The following is a 21,672-nucleotide window of genomic DNA, read 5'->3' as shown; positions in this document are numbered from 1 at the left end:
AGACAGTAGAGAGGGGTTCTGCATTTTCAAAACGTATTTCTATATCATGATAATAATGACATACGTATTTACTACAAGATACATAAGATAAAGACCTCTGCTTAAGGGTATTTGCATAAAACAATATTGTGATAGAGCACATTTGTTATGTATACATAACATGAAGTTTCCCTCAAAGCTTATTCTCCTTAGAGCAAAGAACAGCGGTAATTACAGAAAATGTTTCACATAGCCAAGTTTAAACAATTTTGCCTTTCCTCAATTACGGCAACATTTCGTGCACTGTTAGTCTGGGGAAATAAGCAACATTAATTATGCTCAGATAGCATGTTTATGAGGAGTGACACCACTGAGTGTGGTGAAAAACAACCCAGACCTGGATTCTCACCATCTTCAATTAATTCTCAGACAGAATTACGAATATGATTCCAGACAACAGCTGCTAATGCATGACCGACATTAATGAAACAATGAATAATCATCAGCTATAAGTCCTCCACACATCACTAAACAAGTATCTTGCTACGGATTAGTGCCTTCACTTCAAACTACATCTCCTGTGAGAGCTCCTTTCCTCTAAATTGCTGCTTACCCTACAATTGATCACATCCAGGTCCAGCTCTGCTTTCTTTGCCCATTTCTGCCAGAAATCTGGGTCCTCCAGAGAAATGTCTGTTCTGTTCCCAGAGGACACAAAACTTGCCTGGGTAGGGAAAAATATTTAAATAAAGTGTGAGATCAGAGCTATTTTACCCTTTAGTTATCCCTATTTTAAAAGCAAGATGAAAAAGATAAGCCCAAATACAGGTTATTATGTAATAATGTTGATGTAGTGGTTTCAGGAAATACAATGTTAAATATCTACAGTGCCTTCATAAAGTATTCAGACCCCTTAATTCTTTTCATTCTTCATTTGTTGAAGCCTTATACTAAAATACTTTAAATTATTTATTAGTTCACATCAATCTACACTCAATTCCCCATAATGACAAAGCAATAAACAGATTTTTGAGAACTTTGCAAATTTATTAGAAAGAAAAACTGAAATATCACACTGACACAAGTATTCAGACCCTTAACTCAGTACTAGTTGAAGCAGTTTTGGCCGCGATTACAGCCTCAAGTCTTTTGGGATATGATGCGACAAATTTGCACTCCTGGATTTAGGGATTCTCTGCCATTATTCTCTGCAGATGCTCTCAAGCAATGTCATGTTGGATGGGAACTGTCAGTTTACAGCCATTTTCAGGTCTCTCCAGAGATGTTCAATTGGGTTCAATCTGGGCTCTGGCTGGGCCACTCAAGGTCATTCACAGAGTTTTCCCCTAGCCACTCTTGAGGTGTCTTGGCTTTGTGGTTAGGGTCATTGTCCTGTTGGAAGGAGAACCTTCGGCCCAGTCTGAGCTCCCCGAGTGCTCTGGACCAGATTTTCATTAAGGAAATCTCTGTATTTCGTTGTGTTCAGCTTTCCTTCAACCCTGACCAACCCCTTCTGCTGAAAAACACCCCCACAGCATGATGCTACAACCACAATGCTTACCTGTTGGGATGGTATTGTGCAGGTGAGGAGCAGTGCCTGGTTTCCTCCAGACATGATGCTTGTAATCAAGGCCAACCAGTTCAATCTTTGATTCATCAGACCAGAGAATCTTGTTTCTTACAGTCTGAGAGTGATGGTGGTCCTTCTGCAAGTTCTGCATGTTCTTTAGAGCTCAACCAGAGTGACCATCAAATTCAACTTCTCGGTGACCTCTCTTGCCAAGGCCCTTCTCCACCAAATGCTGTTTGGCCAAGGACCAGCTCTAGGAAGAGTCCTGGTTGTTCCAAAACGTCTTCCATTTAAGAATTATGGACGCCACCGGTTTTTGCTTCGAAATACATTTTCAGCTGTGAGACCTTATATAGACAAGGTGCGTGCCTTTCTAAATCATGTCCAATCAATTGAACTTGCCACAAGTGACCTCTAATCAAAGTGTAGAAATATCTCAAAGATGATCCAGAGAAATGGGATGCACCTGAGCTAAATTTCAACTGTCATAGCAAAGGGTCAGAATACTTATTCTTTTTAATAAATTTGCTAAGTTAACAAAAGTCTGTTTTTTGCTTATTTAGCTTGTCATTATGGAGTGTAGATTGATGTGAAAAAAATGAAGGGGTCTGTAAACGTTAATGCACTATATGCAACCCATAGTCCCAAAAAAAGAAGAGAGAAGTGAATTGTTATCACCTTTGCAAACGTTGAGCCTTTTCCCTCTGATTCAATAGTAATTGTCTGTGTTCGTCTTTGCAAAATCTGGTCAATGTCTTCTTCACAGAACTTGGATCCCTCATCCTCCTCATCCATTAGAGCTCCATACGCTCCTTTCCGCAGGAGGTCCTCAATTTCCTTTTTAGAGAGCTGCTGAACCTGAAAAAACAGTAATAAATAATCTTTCCTAAAACAGATTGAAATAAATGTACTCTTCATCTTGGGTAGTTTATGGAGTGAACAAATTTAGGCAGATGGTAGAAAGGAAAATAAGTTTCAGTGCACAGGAATTAGAGGGTCCATCCACTGACTGCCAACATGTGGAAAGAATGTTTGATTAATGAACCATCTGGAATGCTCTTTCAGTGGAACTCTACAAAATGGTGATGCTGTGTGCAGTTCATACCCCATTGGCAGCGTTCTCCCTCCCGCTCATGGACTGAAGCACGGCCTTGTCCAGTCCCAGCTTCAGACTGGCCTTGTCAAACATCTCCCTTTCGTAGGAGTTTCTGGTGATCAGGCGGTAAATCTTTACAGCCTTGCTCTGTCCGATCCTGTGGCAACGAGCTTGTGCCTAAAGGAAACACAACAAAACAGTCTCACACACTGCCTTTGAGGACTTGCAAAAACACACATCCTAGAAAACTGCTATGGTGCATAACGTGATGGCTGCATTCCAACCACTAACGCAGCTGGACGTACTCCATTATAAAAATCTTTGTAAAATAAAATGGCTTCCCAAGAAGGTCCAGGACATTTCACTCTTAATGTCCAATGTGTTGCAGAATCAATGCTTACCTGCAAGTCATTCTGAGGGTTCCAGTCAGAGTCAAATATGATGCAGGTATCAGCTGCAGTCAAGTTAATACCCAGTCCTCCAGCCCTGGTGCACAGCAAGAACACAAAACGGTCCGAGTCTGGTCGTGAGAAGCGGTCAATAGCTGCCTGGCGGAGGTTTCCTCTAACTCTGCCATCTATACGTTCATATGGATACCTAGAGTGCAGAACATAAAGAACACAAAAGCGATAGATCACCCAAATATAAAAATTATATAATTTACTCAGCCTCATTCCAAACTAGAATGACATCCACTCTTCTGTAGAACACAAATGTAGATGTCAGCAGGGCTGCACAATTAATTGAAAAAATAATCACTATTACGATTACAGCCGCCACGATAATGTTATTATAAAAAAGTTTGCTCCTGTTGTGTCAATTTCTAATAACAACCTGTTTTTGCAGTGGTTGAGTATTCTAACCAATGACAGACATGTCCACTGAGCAATAAAGTGGCAATGGCCAATCAGAGACACTTACATTAGTCCTCCATCCTATAATGACAACTGATCCAAACGTGCAAGTTTTAAACAGTCTGATGCCCAGAGGCTTGCTTTGTTTCAATGAATACAAAAGAAACATAACCTGACACTCAAAGAATCTGAATTATTTTTGATTTGTTGCATGTTGCGCCACTCGATTGCAATGGAGATGGTAATCACACTGCAAATGAGCAATGTGACCAAACAAATGCTCCCGTTCTAATCGACGCATTGTAAATAATTTACTTACTTATGCTGATTAGACAGCTTAATTTTTATTGAGCATTAGCAAGAGCGCAGAATTCTGTTCGGAGAACTGTCTGTGGCTCAAACAGTATAAACCTGCAGTGAGTAAAAGCTTCATTGTAATGGGAGAGTTAGTCTCGTTGCTCGATTTGTGTGTACAAATAATTTTTTTCATCAATTTGATAACCGTTAAATACTGACACATATTAATAAGTAGGCCAATGTGAATTAATGTGAAATGAATTAATTAATGTGAAATGAATTAATGAAGCTTAATTGTTCCAAGCTTGTTTTGGAAGTGTAGCCAACAAAGAAAATGGCATGACTGGCTTATTTCACTAATCACCTTCATTATTATCATGTCTGGTCCAAGAAGACTAATTTGCCCCCTGCAGCTACTATTGGTAGATTTACGATTTTCACATGTTGCACAAACTCTGTTTTTGGATGTTTTTCATTCTCAAAGTGCAACCGCTGAGGCCAAAGATGTTCTTACATTAATGAGATCACATTGAAGATTTAAGGGGAATGAATGGGCAATCTCACCACCACAGCACTTATTGAATGCAAGTAACTTCAAATTGACTGTTAATAAATTAGAATATTGAATATATAATTTACTCTATGTGGACAAATAATTTAAGCAGTAAAGACACATTGCATGTCTGATGGTAGCTTTTGTTTTTATGCCACCTTTCTCAGGCTTTAGAGGTGTATTAAACATGTGAGGATGTGTATTTATCAACCAGTTAGTTCATCAATTAAAAACTGGTTGTCAATAGTTCAGAAAAAACTACATTTATTTCTCCTATACCACATATATCCCTTTAGAATAACTTTTATTAGGCCTAATATTACCAAACATTATTAAAATATTTAATTAAAGATTGTGAAGCTTGTATCCGTCATTAAAATCAGCCATCTCGAAACCGAAGAACCACACAGTTGCCTACGTTGTGACACTTTAATTTTATCTTTTGGTCAACATTAATAATTGCAATAAAAATATCAATGATTAGATTAGACATCCTACCGTCTCTGAATAAGGTAATCCTCCAGGATGTCCAGACAGCGCACCATCTGGGAAAAGATGAGCACACGGTGACCCCCAGCCTTCAGTTTGGGGAGCAGCTTGTCGATCAGAACCAGTTTTCCAGCAGCCTGGATCATGGACTGGAGGTGGAATTCTGGGTGGTCTGTGGGGTGGCTCTCCCTAAACTCCTCCATAATCTTCTCTTCAGCACCTACATGCACAATAAAATTTCAGTTTGGCTGTGGCTTAAGAAACAGTTGCATACCTAAAGCTTACATCTTTCAAATTAAATACAGTCAAAACAGTTTATCAAAACAGCCCTCTCACCTTGCTAACTAATAAACCATTTTACTTGTACACACCTTATATTAAGTTCCCTAAGGGTTTATTAGTTGTGCACTCTCACCATTGATGAGGTAGGGGTGATTACAGCACTTTCTCAGCTCCATCATGGTATTCAGCAGGTTGGGAACATTGGATCCTCCACCACCCCCGCCTCCACCACCACCACCTCCACTCTTGGATAGAAAGGCAAAGTTCTTCTCCAAGATAGCACGGTAGTATTTCTTCTGCACATTGGTCAGCTCCACCTCGATGATGGTCTCCTCTTTTGGAGCAAGATTCTTCTCCACATCCTCCTTTAGTCGGCGCAACATCATGGGTTTCAGAATGCCCTGCAGCTTTTGCACCTGAAAATATGTGAGGTACATTGAGCATTTACCCAGGGATCTCTGAAAAGTTTAACATAAAGAGTATGTTGACTTATGAAAAAGGTTAATATTTTATACCTGTTCCTCTGTCTTAAGATCTCCAAACTCCTGCATGAAGGTGGACTCTGAGGGAAACCTATCTGGCTCCAGGAAGTTGAGGAGACTGAAGAGCTCCTCCACAGTGTTCTGCAGTGGGGTCCCAGTAAGCAGGACTTTGTGTTCCTATGGGAGATAAAGAAGTCTTCTTAAATTACATTTTAACAAGTGTGTAAGAGCCCATCCACAACAATGTTTCTCAACCAGTAGGTCGCAGGGTGCAGGCCATCACAGAACCACACGCGCCAATGATCTCTGGAGTGCGTGCGCACATCAACAGTGATTCCCTCCATATCACAGCACACACTGATGTGCCCCATCTGAATTCTTGTGATTACTTTCTAGTTTAAAGTACTATGGAGGAAGTAAAACCTCTCAAACAGCTAGACAGCCCTGACATTATAAACACCACAAACTAGGACAAGCGAGACAACACTGTGTATGCACCAAAATGAAGGTTTTTTTTAAAGTACACAATCACCCTACAACAGTAACAGGTATTATTTTGATAATTTTACACTTAATACATTAGGTAGAATCTATTGGACATTATTTTTTTTATAACTGTGGCAGTTGTAGTTAATTTCTAATTGTGTTTAGGCTACTATTTTTTCCATTAACAAAATACTATTTTGTATTTTTTTTTTTTTTATTAAGACTAAATACATTGACCCAACCACAGTAATGAGGTGCCACCTGTGATCTTACCTCTGCTTCTATGGCATTGTAAATATAAGGCTAAGTACATGAAGTATGGACATTTGAGACATTAGGAAATTAACTGGAAAATACATAAAACAGGCTCATAAATAAATAGGCTCATCAACTTTGAACAAATCTATGCAAGATAAAAGAAAATGCGACCCAGGCTACATTAAATCCAGGTTACGTTTTTTTCTGAGTTGGGTTGCCACTAGATGTACAATGAAAATCTGGGTCTGGAAGCTAAATCAGTTGAGAACCACTGATCTACAGGGTTCTCACATTTTTGGCCAATTAATTTCAATGACCTTTTCAGTCATTTGTGATTAGTGGATAAGGTTTATAAAACAAACACTGACTGTTTCGTAAATTAATAAGTTAGACCAATTGTTGAATTGGTTCAACCAATAAAGTCATAAAGATCAGTAAAACTCTTAGTAGTACTTCAAGTATTTTATGCATTTCAAAAGTAATGGGTAAGCAACCAAAAGATCAGAGCACAGACAGGTCATTTTCAGTAAAATTATGTTTCCTTAGGTGGAAGAAGAGGCACCAACCATGTCCATCATCTTTAGGCCCTCAAGCAGCTTGCAGTTCCTATTCTTGAGCCTATGAGCCTCATCAATGATCACACAGCGCCAAGGCACACCCCGTAGCTCGGGGCAATCCGTCAAGATCATCTCAAATGTGGTGATGATTGCATGGAATTTGTAGGCTCCCTTTATTACACGGTTCTGCAGGAAAAGATATTTCGGTTATGATGAAGGGCCCTTGAGAACACATCTTTATTCACACAGTCCTGCAGAAATTGGAAGTCTTGTGAAACATGACCTCTAACTCACTGAAAAAGAGGTAATATGATCCATGTATATGCAGTAATAAAGAAATGTATACCTGTGAGTCTCTGTAGTACATCTCGTAAGCCTGAATGGTCTTTCGGCTTGCCTGGCTACCGTGATAGACCACTACGTTGAGTTCGGTCCATGTCCGGAATTCCCTCTCCCAGTTTGGAATAGTTGAAAGAGGTGCAATCACCAAGAAAGGACCAGTGATTCCCTTCAGGCATATCTCATACAGGAATGTGATCGACTGGATTGTTTTGCCAAGACCCATTTCATCGGCTAAAATGCAGTTTCGTCTGAGAGCAGAATAAAAGAGTGCAAGATTATGGTGAGTTTATGTCCACTGATTTTCAAGTAGAGACTCCAATATTTAATTAACACTGTGCATTCAAATGGCATTACAAATGTGCCAGCGTCATTTCAATTTCAGCCTGTGTACGAGTGAGCAGTGCAGCTGGATGTAATTGCATACATACGTGTTGTACCAGTTGAAGAGCAGCCAGTTGACTCCCTCCAGCTGGTATTCCCTGAGAGCATTGCTGTTTTTATATTCTCTGGAATTCTCTGATTTCTGCCAGTCGCTGGCGGGAGGCCGTTCCTGTTTCAAATAAAACAATTCCGTTAGTGGTTTCTGTACAACCACAAGAACTTGGCCCTCTCCCCTCACTCACTCAGCACTCAAAAGAGAAAATGAAGACCTAGAGGAGTGCCAGCTCTTACCACGCGCTTTAGCACTGGCTCCCGCAACATCACTCTCTCAAACTCCTCAATCTTTCCTTGGTCGATGTCGGCTTTTAGTTCCCAAGTGCTGTCCTCATAGGCCAAGGAGCACCACTTCACCAGGTACAAAGTCACAGGCTGCAGGAACATACATCAACAGAAAGGAGTTATTCAAAAGAGGGTTCTCACAATTTTTAGGGGGCGGTCTGACAACTTTACAGCAGTACCCATATTCTGAGAGCTTTAATCAAGGTAAACCATTTTTTGAGAGACAGATGGTTTGAGAATGAGTGAAGTGGAGGGATGAGAGAGAAAGCCATACCTCTCCATTTTCATCAGTGCTTTCAGACACATCCAAAACCCTGTCCACTTCCACATAATCTGGGTTGAAGGGCTCATCATCCATCTGACAATGAGAGTGTGGTTGATTAATTAGATGGAACACTGCAGAATGTCGGCTTCACTACCGATTGAGCCATAACTACTACAAGCCTCTAAATCAGAATATACCTGGTGGAACATTTTGATCTTTTCTGATGTGGGTGTCATAAATCTATCTGGGAAAACCCCACATGGGAAGCCCTTTTGAATGTGGTGTGGAGCTGCACACCAGAAATGAAAGCCTTCAATCCAACTGCTTGAATTACTTAAACTTGTAAACTAACCTGGGCATGCAGTGTCTTGCTGGAAGATTGCATGCAATAGACATAAGGGCTTGAAGTGAGGCTTTTTTTAAATGTTTTTTTTTATTGCCTTAGTGTGGATGAGATTGTTCAAAAAGCCACCATAATACCAGCACAACATGCCACTGTTGAGCATACATACTGCCACCATTATCAGTGAGGGCAATAAAATGAGAGGGGTGAAAAAAACAGAGTGGAAAATAAAACAAAATGGAGGATAAGGAAAATGGACGGTTGATACTAACCTCAGTTAGGAAGTTATTGAGGGCCTTCTTGGCTTTGAACCTCTTGACCTTCTGCTGTATTCTCTTATCCTTCTCCAGCTCTTCAATATCTGCCCAGCGACAGTGCAGGTAGGAACTGAGGAAAACAAAATCCCTCTGTGACCTCACTGAGAAACTATAATGCACAAATTAGCACTTAAAATACAATCATGCAGTATTTGGCCTTGTTTTAATTGGGAGTATTTGCTTTATGTAATCGTGACTTCAGTTTTTCATTCTGTTTACAATTAATAACAAAACAAACATAAGCCACATCTGCAGCCAAATAGCAACATACATATATAGTTATAAATACATACACATGTATATATACACACACACACACACACACACACACACACTATACAAATAAACTGGTTTTAGTCTGAGTAAAAGAATTTGCCTGTTGTATTCTATTCATTCATTTACGTTAGTGACTGTTTCTATCAATTTATATTTCTGATATTTGCAACCCTCTTTGCTAAGCACTAATTGTCTGGTTCACTGAATGTTTTTACTACGAGTGTGACGAAACAGCATTGTTATAAAAACTCAAGTCCACTGTGAAACGCAACTACTCGCATGCCCAAAAAAATACAAAATATAATGGGACAGAATATTTAAACTGGTTACATAAAGTTACATAAAATACTCTGAATAGGCTGCTTAAAACCCCTTCTACCATCTCTATGATTGATATTTTCATCTGTAACCATATGAGTTTTGGAGTGCAGTGTGTTTGACAGGCTGACATCAATTACATATAAATTATGTAAAGTCACTTCGGACTAAGTTGCAGGACTTTTCAGATGAAGAAAAAACCCTTGACATATTTTTTTGGTAAAATATGGTAGTCAAAATTAATGTGATGGGTTTACAAAAACAGCTAATTGAGTGACAGTAAATTTGGCACCCTCTGACTACAATTATCCAGCTCTATTTCTTTTCCTACAAAGGAGAGAATTTTCTCCTTTGTTGTTAAAGCAACATTTTTTTTTTTTGCTAGGTTCTCCCATGTACCTCTACAGAAGGTTACCCCACTATAGTTTATTGTGAAAAGGGCATTCTAGGTATTGACAGATTCATGTGTATGATTAGTTTAAAACTTTCCTGTATATTTAAGAAAAGGCCTATAGCATTACATTTAATAGGTGCACAGTACACAGACAGTTGATTGTTTGCACTTTATGGCAACAAGTTCTTTTAATGTTTAACTTAATACATGATTGCACACATGATGCAATTGAGCTAAAAAAAACAGGGCATAAAGTGTGTTTGTCTGAAAAGACAAAATGAAAATCAATTACTCTGTAATTCATAACATTACGCAAGAATCAAATTATGCAGGCATTGTAGAGTGGATACTCACAAGCCTTTGAATTTGACATAAAACTCATCAACTTCCACCTCTTCACCTGACTCCAGCTGTAAAACAAAAACAAAGCAGGAACATTACTTGGTGTTCGAAACGTAAATCCTTGTAACATGTTTGGAGCCTGCAAATCACTAGTGTGTGAAAATTCCACCCAGCCTTCACAAGTATAACCCATTTCCTGTGGCAAAAAAGTTGTGAAGCTCTGCGTTTTGGCACTGATATCTGCTTTGTAAATGTAATGCCCCAGGACAAAAGACCAATCCTCTTCTTTTTCTCCAGCAAGTAGTACTCTGCACGGCTGAGTCATGAATCTCTTCAGCTCCTCTGCCACACACAGCCCCATTCACAGGGAGCTGACCCAGGGCCTGGCTTCCTGCCAAAACCACAGCACTACGGCAGACGCTAAACCTACCATTTCCTCGGGTGGGAGCCCATTTGCAGCTGCGCTACTAAGAGCCATGTACAGTGTATTATTTTTGGCCGGTACGCTTGGGGAGCTTTGATTTGAAGAGCTGTTTCAAAGGAGTAACGTTGCATGCTGCCACTGGCTGTGTCTAAAGGGGCTGAGATTAATCATGCTGAGAGACTGTTTATTCTTACATGGCTTCATTTCAAGAACTTGCACCGGCTTTGCTGTGAACCGGTCAGGGCTCGACAGTGCTGTCAGTCTTTACTGGATTAATACTACTGTTACCCAAAAACAATATCAGCCCACTCAGCTATCTCCTTGGTAATCACATTGTCTGGGGCAGGATTTTAGACAGCTGTTAGGTGTAATCTGCCCTGATCCTGTAGAGAGCAGCTGTTAAAGCCCACTCTGGTTTTGACGTGAATGCCTAGCGTCTGCATACAGTCGAATGCAAGCCTGCCAAAGTATACTTCATTTGACTTGGTGCATACACGGGTGGTTGGCATGGGCGCTACAGGATTTCTCCTCAGGAGTTTAGACATAGATTTACATTTACATTTATGCATTTGGCAGATGCTTTTATCCAAAGCGACTTACAGTGCAATTCATGGAGTGTAACTCATGGAGTTAAGTGTCTTACTCAAGGACACAATGGTGGTGGCTGTGGGGTTAGAACCTGTGACCTTCTGATTAACAGCCCTGTGCTTTAGCCACTATGCCACCACCACTCCTTCACTCTTTATACACCTTCTTGACATTAATATCTACTGTTGTTGTTTCCATATTAGTCTCCTGTTGTTTAGCGGTGATGACATCTAGCATTTCTTCGTGACAGTAATGGCTTAGATGTGAATGTAGGAACCTTGTGGACCCACTAATTAGTGCAAATAAATCCAGGTGCATACACATTCAAAGACATGCATTTAGAAATATCGGGCTGCGTACGTACAGTGCTCGAAAACTCTGCTGATGACGAACTTTTCATCACTCACATGGACACTCAGCGTTCGCATCAGACCGAAGCATACTTTGGGCTTAAAGCTCATGCAAGTACCTCTGGGCTGCTCACCTCTTTCTTTCCCATGCGCATCCCCATAATCTTCTCCACCACAGGGCCCTCCAAATCCGGCAACTCCTACAACACACATAGTGTTAATAACAAACAGCATGTTACATCAGCTGTTTTCAAACTCTGTCGCAGTGACTCTTAATTACCTAAGCCATCAACAATCATATAAATGCAAAATTGAACACAAACAAACACTCATCTATAACCCTGGATGGCACCAACCTGCTGGTCAGAAGTGGTTGGAGACTTTGGTCCAGGGGAGTCATCATCTACATCAGAAATTCTGAACTCCAGGTCCTCAGTGTAGCGTTTCCTCTTAACCTGCCTGCTAGATCGTCTCTTCTATAGTCAGAAAGTCAAGTCATCTTTATCTGAATAGCGCTTTTCACCACACTCATAATTTCAAAGCAGCTTTACAGAAAATTATGCTTTAACAGAAAAAGCTGTAATATAGTAATATCTTCGAGTCATTATACTGTGTTTAAAAAAACATGATTGTACATTTTGTCTTAAAAATAATAGAAAATAATTATATTTATATTTTGACCACCAGTGAGCAAGCTTAATGTGACTGTGGCAAGGAACACAAAACTATATGAGAGGTTGGTTAATGGAAAAAAATAACTTTTTTTAAAAAAAAAAAAGACAAAAAAATACAAAAAGATTTTGTATCAACTGTAAGATTAATGACTAAAGTCTTAGAACTTTCATTCTTAAATGCAGAAGTGCAAACAGATCCATTGTCCTTTGTTTTTTGACTGATGAAGGCTGCAAATAATTTTAAGAGCGCTGCACACACAGACAACACTATACAATGTCAGAATACTAAACTCACTACTAGTGTTGTCACGGTACCAAAATTTCAGTAGTCGGTACCGATACCCGATACATTTCTCGTTCTCAGTACCAATTTCGATACCACAGAAAAATATGCTAATATTATAATGTGCTATTGAACACACCAGTTTAGTTATTTTTAATTATCTTAATAATTATAGTTTAATAATTATTATTATTTTCCAGAACTTTTTTTTGAGTTTAATTTAATTTCATCATCAAAATGGTGTCTAATCAATAAATTCTTAAAACCTTTAACAAGTGAACATAAAACTTAATATGTCATTGCATTTTTATTCAACAGATGTCTTGTGCTACTTTGATAAATTATTATTATTATTATTATAACAGAGAATATTACATTTTACTATGAAGTTGTAACATATTTTTATTCAATTTCAGGCATCTAGATTTTATTTTTATTTTACAAGAAGTAACAGAGCATGCATTCAAAATATGCCTGTGAGCTGATACCAGATAGATTCAGTGCTCTGTACTACCGGTAGTGCAGAAACACTGGTACAGTTACATCTTTTTTATTTTAGTATTGACTTGGTACCGAAGTACCGGTACTTTTGACAACATTACTCACTACAAAAGCAAGCGTTCAAGAGACATTAAAGGAATAGTTCACCCAAAAATGAAAATTTGCCATTTACAATAAAAGTAAATTTGTATAATTTACAAAACAATACTTTTTAACTAGAAATGTTTGCTTCCGTACATCTCTGTGACATGCGCTCATGAGGAGGATGATGCAAGCTCGTTGGTAAGGTCACGCTCGTTGGTAAGGTAACCCTTAATATGCATTTTGGACTGTCAAAAAATGGAGTACATTCACTTGCACTGTTTAGAGGCAGCGGCCTGAAATAAAATCCTAAATATCTTAAATTCTGTTTTGATGAAGAAAAAAAAAAGAAAAAAACTAATTTTTGGGTGAAATATTCATTTAACGAACAAGTATAATCATGGTACAAAACACTATTCAAAAGATCAACAGTATCTCATATATATATATATATATATAAAAATATATATCACACACACATATTAGGGCTGACGATTTAACACGCTAATAACGTGCGATTAATTGTATAAAGAAATTATGCGTTAAAAAAAAAATTATAAAACGCAATTAATCGCAATGCCTGTTTGCACATGACATCACGTCACTGCGGTGCGAAATGCAGATGGAGGGCAGGAAGTGATTTTCTACATAGGATTATTAGCATACAAGCACTATCACAAACTCAAAATGCCTATGTTTTGCATAGTTTACGGTTGCTCAAATCGACCAAACCGAAAAAAACCACAAGGAGCTTTTTATCATGTACCAAATGTTGTTGTTCATAAGGGGGAAAATGTATGAAATTGACTGAAAAACGCTGGACAAACTGCGTCTGCGGTTTAGAGGAGCAGAGTCGGATAATGCTCATGTGTGCAGTGAGCACTTCGTCAAAAGTTAATACAACTTATGTGGCTATGTTTATGTAACGTCAGCTGTTTCTGTACTTTGTAAAGTTAAAGAAATAGTTTTTTTATTTTCTTTGTTTGTTTGAGTTTGTACCCCTGTAACTGAACAAAAATACGTAACAACAGCAAAGCGAATTACAAAGCCTTTACAGGCGAAAGTAAATAATTTACCCTGCCATACAATTGCAATGAGCTGCGATGATCCATGTCTTTAGTGGCATTTCGGCGGACCTTTGAGAGTGGTTAACCTAATCACGTAAACAACTGCAACGCTAACATCGAGCGGCGCCGCAGTGTTTAATGTTTGTTGCTAGGTTAATCCACAGGACAAAAAAAGTTGTACGCCTCCATACTTTTGTATGCTTTCATTTGTGTTCTGGAGTAGAAGGATGTCTGGAGTAGTGTTGTCACGGTACCAAAATTTCAGTAGTCAGTACCAATACCAGCGAAATTTCACGGTACTCGATACCATTTTCGGTACCAAAGCAAAACACAAAAACAGGTTAGTCTACAAAACATTAGCAGCAGAACTAAGAACAAAACTAAGCAGCAGAACTAAGAACAAAAATATGCTATTGAGCAACACTTTAATTTAAATATATTATTTTTTAATTATAACAAAACTGAACAATGTATGCTTAAAAGTATTTTTGAACACTTATGATTTGCTTCAACTTTTAATTAAAGTTTTTACCAAGTACTAAAAAAAAGCCTAAATAAACAAGCATACAATAGAATTAATGAAAAACAATTTCCAAACTAATGTGCAAAGTTCTCTCTTATTAATAAAGCTGCATATTGCCAATTTTCTTCATGATAAGAAATGCACAGTGACATATATTATGATTAGATAAGTCGCGAGTAAGTTCTAATTTAGCTGCATTTACCGCGCGCGCGCGAGGGAGGAGTTCCCCGAGGCAGAGTCTCTCTCATCCGGTGAAGTTTCAATCTCTCCCCCTTAGATTGGGACATTCGCGCAACTTATAGAAGAGGCACCGACCACACAGAGAAATGCCAGTTTCTGAGTTTATAGTTATTAACATGATCTGCTTCTGTATTATTTGAACTTTAATAAAGCAATTTTACTGCATTTATACGGAAGCTCAAAGGGGCCTTGCGTTATTATTTTTCTGTCTCGTTTTCTCGTGATCTCGACATAACAAAAAGTTGTTTTTGCCTTTAATTTTCTATCCAGTTTTTAATTGACCTAAAGGATTTACAATTAAAAGTTTATTACAAGGTATGAAGGACAATGAGAGATCCTTGGCAGAAAAGTACAATTTATTATATGTAAATGTAAAGTTATGTTAATTCATTTCACTTTGGTTATAAAATATTCACCTGCCCTATCCAAGAGTTTTCTAAACCAGTCACCTTTCACATAGGCTAAATCAAACATTAATAAACACCAGGCAGCACGTCACAAACACTTAAAAATGCTTTTTCATCAATAGAGTAAGACTCGCTTTCTTCTGCACTCAACAGGAGTCAAGAAGCACGTCTTTCTGTGCTTTCCGCAAAGTACCGTCATATCTGTAATATGCGCGCACCCGGATCTAAATCGCGGCTGGCTTGCAGACGTCCCGGTCCCTCAAGTTGGCTGGCAATGAAATTGACCAAACGTTCATGGTCACTGTATTTTCTACGACAAAGTTGTAGACGTGATAGTCTTCTTCTAAGGTGTCTGACACTAATCTGGAAGTTGTCAATGACAGAGAGACGTCGAGATCTCAAAAAAAAAAAAAACAAGTCATGATCACGAGAGAACTTTTTGTTATGTCGAGATCACAAGAAAGAAAAATAATAACAACGCAAGGCCTCTTTGAGCTTCCGTACATTTAAGATGTTACGCCGGGATGTTTCCTTTAAAGAGCTCCGCCTCCGCTTATTCCACAACGGTACATGATTCTGAATGTACTTTTTTTATCATTCCCTAATACATCAGGATCTACATAAAATAAACTGTGAAAGTTTAGAGTGCATCGGGACTGATCTGTGTAATTCTTCCTCCATCAGGCGTGAATTGCTGCTCTCACGCGATATCGTTAGAGTTTAATGTGATTTCATGTTATGTTAGATGAGACTATTCAACTAACATTTTTCTCATAAATTTTGTATTTTACGTGTACTAAACGTTTCAGACCTAATGCAAAAGATAATATGCTTTTAAACTCGCCTGCTTTATTTGCTTGAATAAATCTGGGTGTCATGTCTTTCAGGTGCTTTATTAAGTTGTATGCGTTTCCTCCTTTCGTCAGAAAATTGTGAAAGCAGCGTTTACAAATAGGTTTTTGCTGATCTATGATGTTTCCCTTTTAATCAGCCTCAAATTACCTGGCTTTTTCCCACTTTTCATGATTCAGTTGAGACTCCTCAGCAACAGCAGCTTTGCTCGTTGTGAGCGTTCGAAAGTTCCCTCCTCTGCGTGGGCATAGGTACCTTCAAAAATTGTGGTATCGTAAATAATTTTTTGTTTGAGTACCGATTTGGTACCGGGGTACCAGTATTTTTGACAACACTAGTCTGGAGGACAAGGTAGTTGCTTATATCTACTGCCTCGATGGCAGGTAAGTATTCAGTTGAAAAATCACTCCTTTTCAAAACATAAGGATCAAGTCCAACATATGTTGTGATTATTCCTTTCTCTCGTAATATAGTCTAAACTAGTCAAGTATGGACGTTCCTCCATCTCGTCCATTGTGCTTTTCACTTCCTGCCCTCCATCTGAATTTTGCACGTCATAAGAATCACGTGACTGCAAACAAACTTAAGTAGTAAACTATATTTAACTTGACACAGTGACCTAAACATATTTATTTATTTATTTATATATATATATATATATATATATATATATATATATATATATATATATATATATATATATATATATATATATATATCTATATCTATCTATACTATATATCTCATACACACACACCTAAAGGATTATTAGGAACACCATACTAATACTGTGTTTGACCCCCTTTCACCTAAAGGGATGGACATGGTCAGAAACAATGCTCAGGTAGGCCGTGGCATTTAAACGATGCCCAATTGGCACTAAGGGGCCTAAAGTGTGCCAAGAAAACATCCCCCACACCATTACACCACCACCACCAGCCTGCACAGTGGTAACAAGGCATGATGGATCCATGTTCTCATTCTGTTTACGCCAAATTCTGACTCTACCATCTGAATGTCTCAACAGAAATCGAGACTCATCAGACCAGGCAACATTTTTCCAGTCTTCAACTGTCCAATTTTGGTGAGCTCTTGCAAATTGTAGCGGAGATGAGTGGTACCCGGTGGGGTCTTCTGCTGTTGTAGCCCATCCGCCTCAAGGTTGTGCGTGTTGTGGCTTCACAAATGCTTTGCTGCATACCTCGGTTGTAACGAGTGGTTATTTTAGGCAAAGTTGCTCTTCTATCAGCTTGAATCAGTCGGCCCATTCTCCTCTGACCTCTAGAATCAACAAGGCATTTTCGCCCACAGGACTGCCTCATACTGGATGTTTTTCCCTTTTCACACCATTCTTTGTAAACCCTAGAAATGGTTGTGCGTGAAAATCCCAGTAACTGAGCAGATTGTGAAATACTCAGACCGGCCCGTCTGGCACCAACAACCATGCCAAGCTCAAAATTGCTTAAATCACCTTTCTTTCCCATTCTGACATTCAGTTTGGAGTTCAGGAGATTGTCTTGACCAGGACCACACCCCTAAATGCATTGAAGCAACTGCCATGTGATTGGCTGATTAGATAATTGCATTAATGAGAAATTGAACAGGTGTTCCTAATAATCCTTTAGGTGAGTGTGTGTGTGTGTGTGTGTGTGTATATATATATATATATATACACATATATATATATATATACATATATATATATATACATATATATATATATATACACATATATATATATATATATACATATATATACACACATATATATATATATATATATATATATATATATATATATATATATATATATATATATACACACACACACACATAATATATATGTGTGTGTATACACATATGTATGTGTGTGTATATGTATACACACACACACACACACACATACATACATATACACACACATATATATTAACATAAATATACACATATATTAACCTCACCAAATTCCTTATCTGATAACAGAATTGTTTAATGTTTGTTTACCTGAACACCATCATCCTCCTCCTCGTCCTCTGGTGAATTTGGCGGCGTTTTCTCCACATCCGAGGTGACTGAGGGCTCTCTCTTGCGCTTTGCCTCATTCTTGATGTCACTGGACTCAGATTTAGACTCAGAAACGGAGTCAGATTTCTTAGCACTGTGGGTAAGCAGGGAGGTTTGGTTAGTAACTAGTGGTCAAACGATATGGGGTTTTTAAATGGCCGATGCCAATATCCAGAGAGCAGTGTGACCGATACATTGCCAATATATCACACAATTTAATATAGCAAATAAACATAAAATTGCTAAAAAATAAACTTATTTAGCACTATATTTACTACATTTCACACAAATTTCTTCATATTTCGATTTAGTAATCAAGTTTAAGTAATTTATTTGCACATGAAGAAATTGTGAATATATTACAAAGGAAATAATAGTACAGACAGTAGTCCAACAACAATGGATGGCATGTTCACGTTAGCAATGGCATTCTCAAAAAAAAAAATACAGAATCAAACTAATTGTACATACAATGCATTGTGAATAAGACATTTACTTATAGCACACGTGAAGCTCTTTTACCTTGGGCTGCATCTGAAACCGTAGGCAGCTGACTTGCTACCTTGCTGTTTACTCAATTAATGGCTTAACCGAGAGCTGATTTGAATTAATGGAACTCAGTCTCTGGACAGTGTGAAAAGCACCTTATTTCATAAACGGCCTCCAGAGGTAGCATTTTCCTGGTTTCAGATGCAGCTTTGAAGTTGCACTCACGCGCTTGTGTGGAACCAGCGCGAGCCTCAATCTCCTGACAGTTTAAATGGGATGGATCGCTTGCTTGGATTGACATGGAGTGACCGTCATAATTTGCGAATCAGGAACTTTTGATCCTGAATTTTTCAATTCTGGCAGATAGAATACGTGCTTCAGAGAAAGATATTAGATGAGAGCTTGACGGGAAGAAAACGCTGGATTTTCGTGAATTACATTTGTTTAAATGAGAAATCTGCATATTTTCAGATGGTATATAATACAAGTGTTATTGAAATTTACCTTTTATCATTAGAAAAGTTACAGGGAAGTGCTGAGGAGAGACTTAGTATACCTGCTTTAGAGGTAAATAAATGAGTGCTCCACAGGATGCTGGATCTGCTCAAGTTATGTGAGGTTGGTTTATTACATCCGTTTAAACGAGATATGTGCATATTTGCAGACAGTATATGATATTAGTTTTATTGATATTTGCCTTTTTGTCATTAGCCAAGACAGTCAAAAGGACAATGAAATGGGAGAGCACTTAAACATTATGAGCTCAAACGCATCTGCCGTGGCTCTGATATGGACCGTTTAAATGTGTGTTGCACACCAGTCTATTATTGCAGTAACGTGATGGCACATTACAAAATTAACCACGACTGGTCGTTTACAAGTCTCAGTTGCTTCACATGTAAGCAGGTGATTTTCAGCGAATTCAAGAAGAAATAAAATAAAACAAATCTAAACAAAATCAAAAGCCAAACAGGAAAATTATGCCGATAATTTAAGTCAGAATATCGTCCAATTTATCGGTCGACAACCAATTGTTTTTTATTTATTTGGATTTAGAAGGGAGTGTGTATTTTAGGTGCTATGTTATGTATCTGGTCACCATTTCTTGTTTAAACAAGTTAACTTTTTATATTCTACAGTACAGACTCATTCTTAAAAGACTTAATGAGGTCATAAAAAGAGATTGTTTAATTACCCAAATTACAAAAATGCTGTCTACAATAGTTTTGAAGGCGTAGAATCACACTGCAGTACCTGCTTGACATGTAAACTCGTATGGAGACCGATAATGCAAGTCGGTACACATGAAAAATGAAGGCCAGAGACAATGTTTGATGTGCAACTCTACAGGCAAAAAAAGAGTGCATAGTTTCCTGTAGTCATTGAGTGCACAAGGACAGAGGTGGTAACATAATTTCCAACACAAAAGCATAGGGAATGAAACTGAGAACCAGTTAACTCCACTTCCACTTCAGTCGTGCTCTCTCCCTGCCACATATTACACAATGCCCGGGAGGCTCTCGCACTAAGGGGCCCCCCCCTCTCCTTTTCATTCGCAAGCCAATAGCAATCAAATCACCCTGGTAACCGGCGGTCAAGTGACCCGCACCTGTTCCTCTGGCTGGACTCCACTGGCCAAAGCCATCTGCTTGCCTCAGCCGGAGTCTCTCTCTCCAACACTCTACAAGCACCTGCAACGCACTGCTCTGTGGCTTTGGGTTTCATACTGTCAGTGCTATGCAAACAGCCAGAAATAAGAAAAAAAAAAAGGAAGGCACATATTAAAGAAAAAAAAAAAAAAAAAAAGAAAGCTATGAGGGCAGGAAGAACACTCAGTTGAGGAGGGAAGGGGGGCTCTCTTTTGATGGCTGACCTTTATGAATCATAGAAAGCAGAGATCTGTTACAGGACCCAGGTATCACACTGAAGATACAGTAGTCTAGCGGGTAGGGCTTGAGAGAAGGGCTAATTGGCAATAGTAGTGGAAGGACGCAGGCCCTGCTGCAGGTTTGTGTGAGCCATACCGCTCCAGTGCTGACACTCAGGAGAAAAGAACCGAAAATCCAACAGAAAGACCAGAACACACCCTTTTACAAACCATCAAAGGGGGTGTAGAATAAAAAAAAAAGAAAATACACATTTTTGAGAGAAATGCCTGCCTTGTCGAGAGTCCTGGACTGTGAGGGAGAACGTGTGGAAAGAGGTTGTGTGTGAGTGAGTTGAGATATGAGAGAATGAACAGAATCCATGCAGTAAAATGAAAGTGGGAGGGCTAGAAAGAGAGATTTAGCACAAGCATGGAAAGTGCGTGAAAATGGGTGGAAAAGGACCATGTAGGCATGCAAGTGTATGTGAAAGTGTTAGGGGTCCAATTAAAGAGAAACCCACCACGTGTGTGCGTTCGAATGTGCGCAAAAGAAGAGTCAGAAGGGAAGAAATGGCATCGCGCCTTGGGCTCCTAGAGCAAGGTCATCCATGCTGTGGAGCCACTCAATTACTTGCCTTCACTAACAAGGCAGTTTTATTACTTATACCTTTACCCAGAGATGTATATACATGGATGCCTCAACCACATACAAAGACAAACACACTCCATGTATCCAATACCCCCCGTGTTTTTCCCGTTGATCTTCTCTAACAACAAAGTATCAAATCTGAACGTGGCTAAATTCTCCAGCGACTATTTAACCAACCTTTTCAAAGCTGAGGGTCTTTTGTGTATAGTGTGTGTGTGGGTCTATTTGTTTCAAGAACGTGAGGCTTTGATGGAAGTGGGTAACAACAGCAATGTCCATCTACACTTTTGCTTGTCCCCAAGTGGCTGCGCGTTTAGCGCACTGCACAGTCTCATTCTCTCGGAAGCGGTGGCCTGTATGATCACCAAAGCAGCAAACACAAGGCTTCACAGG

The 21,672-nt window shown here is 38.8% G+C and overlaps 1 protein-coding gene across 2 annotated transcripts in view; it reads right to left on the bottom strand.

Annotated features, from left to right (window-relative positions):
* LOC127648570 (chromodomain-helicase-DNA-binding protein 7-like) overlaps positions 1-21,672 on the bottom strand; it is a 97,569-nt gene that overhangs the window by 20,440 nt on the left and 55,457 nt on the right. The window contains exons 4-20 of one of the 2 annotated variants that reach the window (XM_052133207.1): positions 18,215-18,368; positions 11,939-12,058; positions 11,717-11,782; positions 10,233-10,288; positions 8,846-8,960; positions 8,240-8,323; positions 7,918-8,055; positions 7,674-7,795; positions 7,250-7,493; positions 6,913-7,089; positions 5,636-5,779; positions 5,254-5,536; positions 4,848-5,058; positions 3,047-3,242; positions 2,655-2,822; positions 2,228-2,407; positions 593-703 (exon numbers count right to left, since the gene is read on the bottom strand). In XM_052133207.1, coding sequence (XP_051989167.1) covers positions 593-703; positions 2,228-2,407; positions 2,655-2,822; positions 3,047-3,242; positions 4,848-5,058; positions 5,254-5,536; positions 5,636-5,779; positions 6,913-7,089; positions 7,250-7,493; positions 7,674-7,795; positions 7,918-8,055; positions 8,240-8,323; positions 8,846-8,960; positions 10,233-10,288; positions 11,717-11,782; positions 11,939-12,058; positions 18,215-18,368 — 2,569 coding nt within the window. The remainder of the gene's footprint in view (positions 1-592; positions 704-2,227; positions 2,408-2,654; positions 2,823-3,046; positions 3,243-4,847; positions 5,059-5,253; positions 5,537-5,635; positions 5,780-6,912; positions 7,090-7,249; positions 7,494-7,673; positions 7,796-7,917; positions 8,056-8,239; positions 8,324-8,845; positions 8,961-10,232; positions 10,289-11,716; positions 11,783-11,938; positions 12,059-18,214; positions 18,369-21,672) is intronic. The other variant, XM_052133208.1, reaches the window with a different exon arrangement.

The sequence above is a fragment of the Xyrauchen texanus genome, chromosome 9 (genome assembly GCF_025860055.1).
Source record: "Xyrauchen texanus isolate HMW12.3.18 chromosome 9, RBS_HiC_50CHRs, whole genome shotgun sequence".
NCBI classification, from domain to species: Eukaryota; Metazoa; Chordata; class Actinopteri; order Cypriniformes; family Catostomidae; genus Xyrauchen; species Xyrauchen texanus.
The sequence above is the reverse complement of the archived record's forward strand: the minus strand, read 5'-3'. Positions and strand labels throughout refer to the sequence as shown.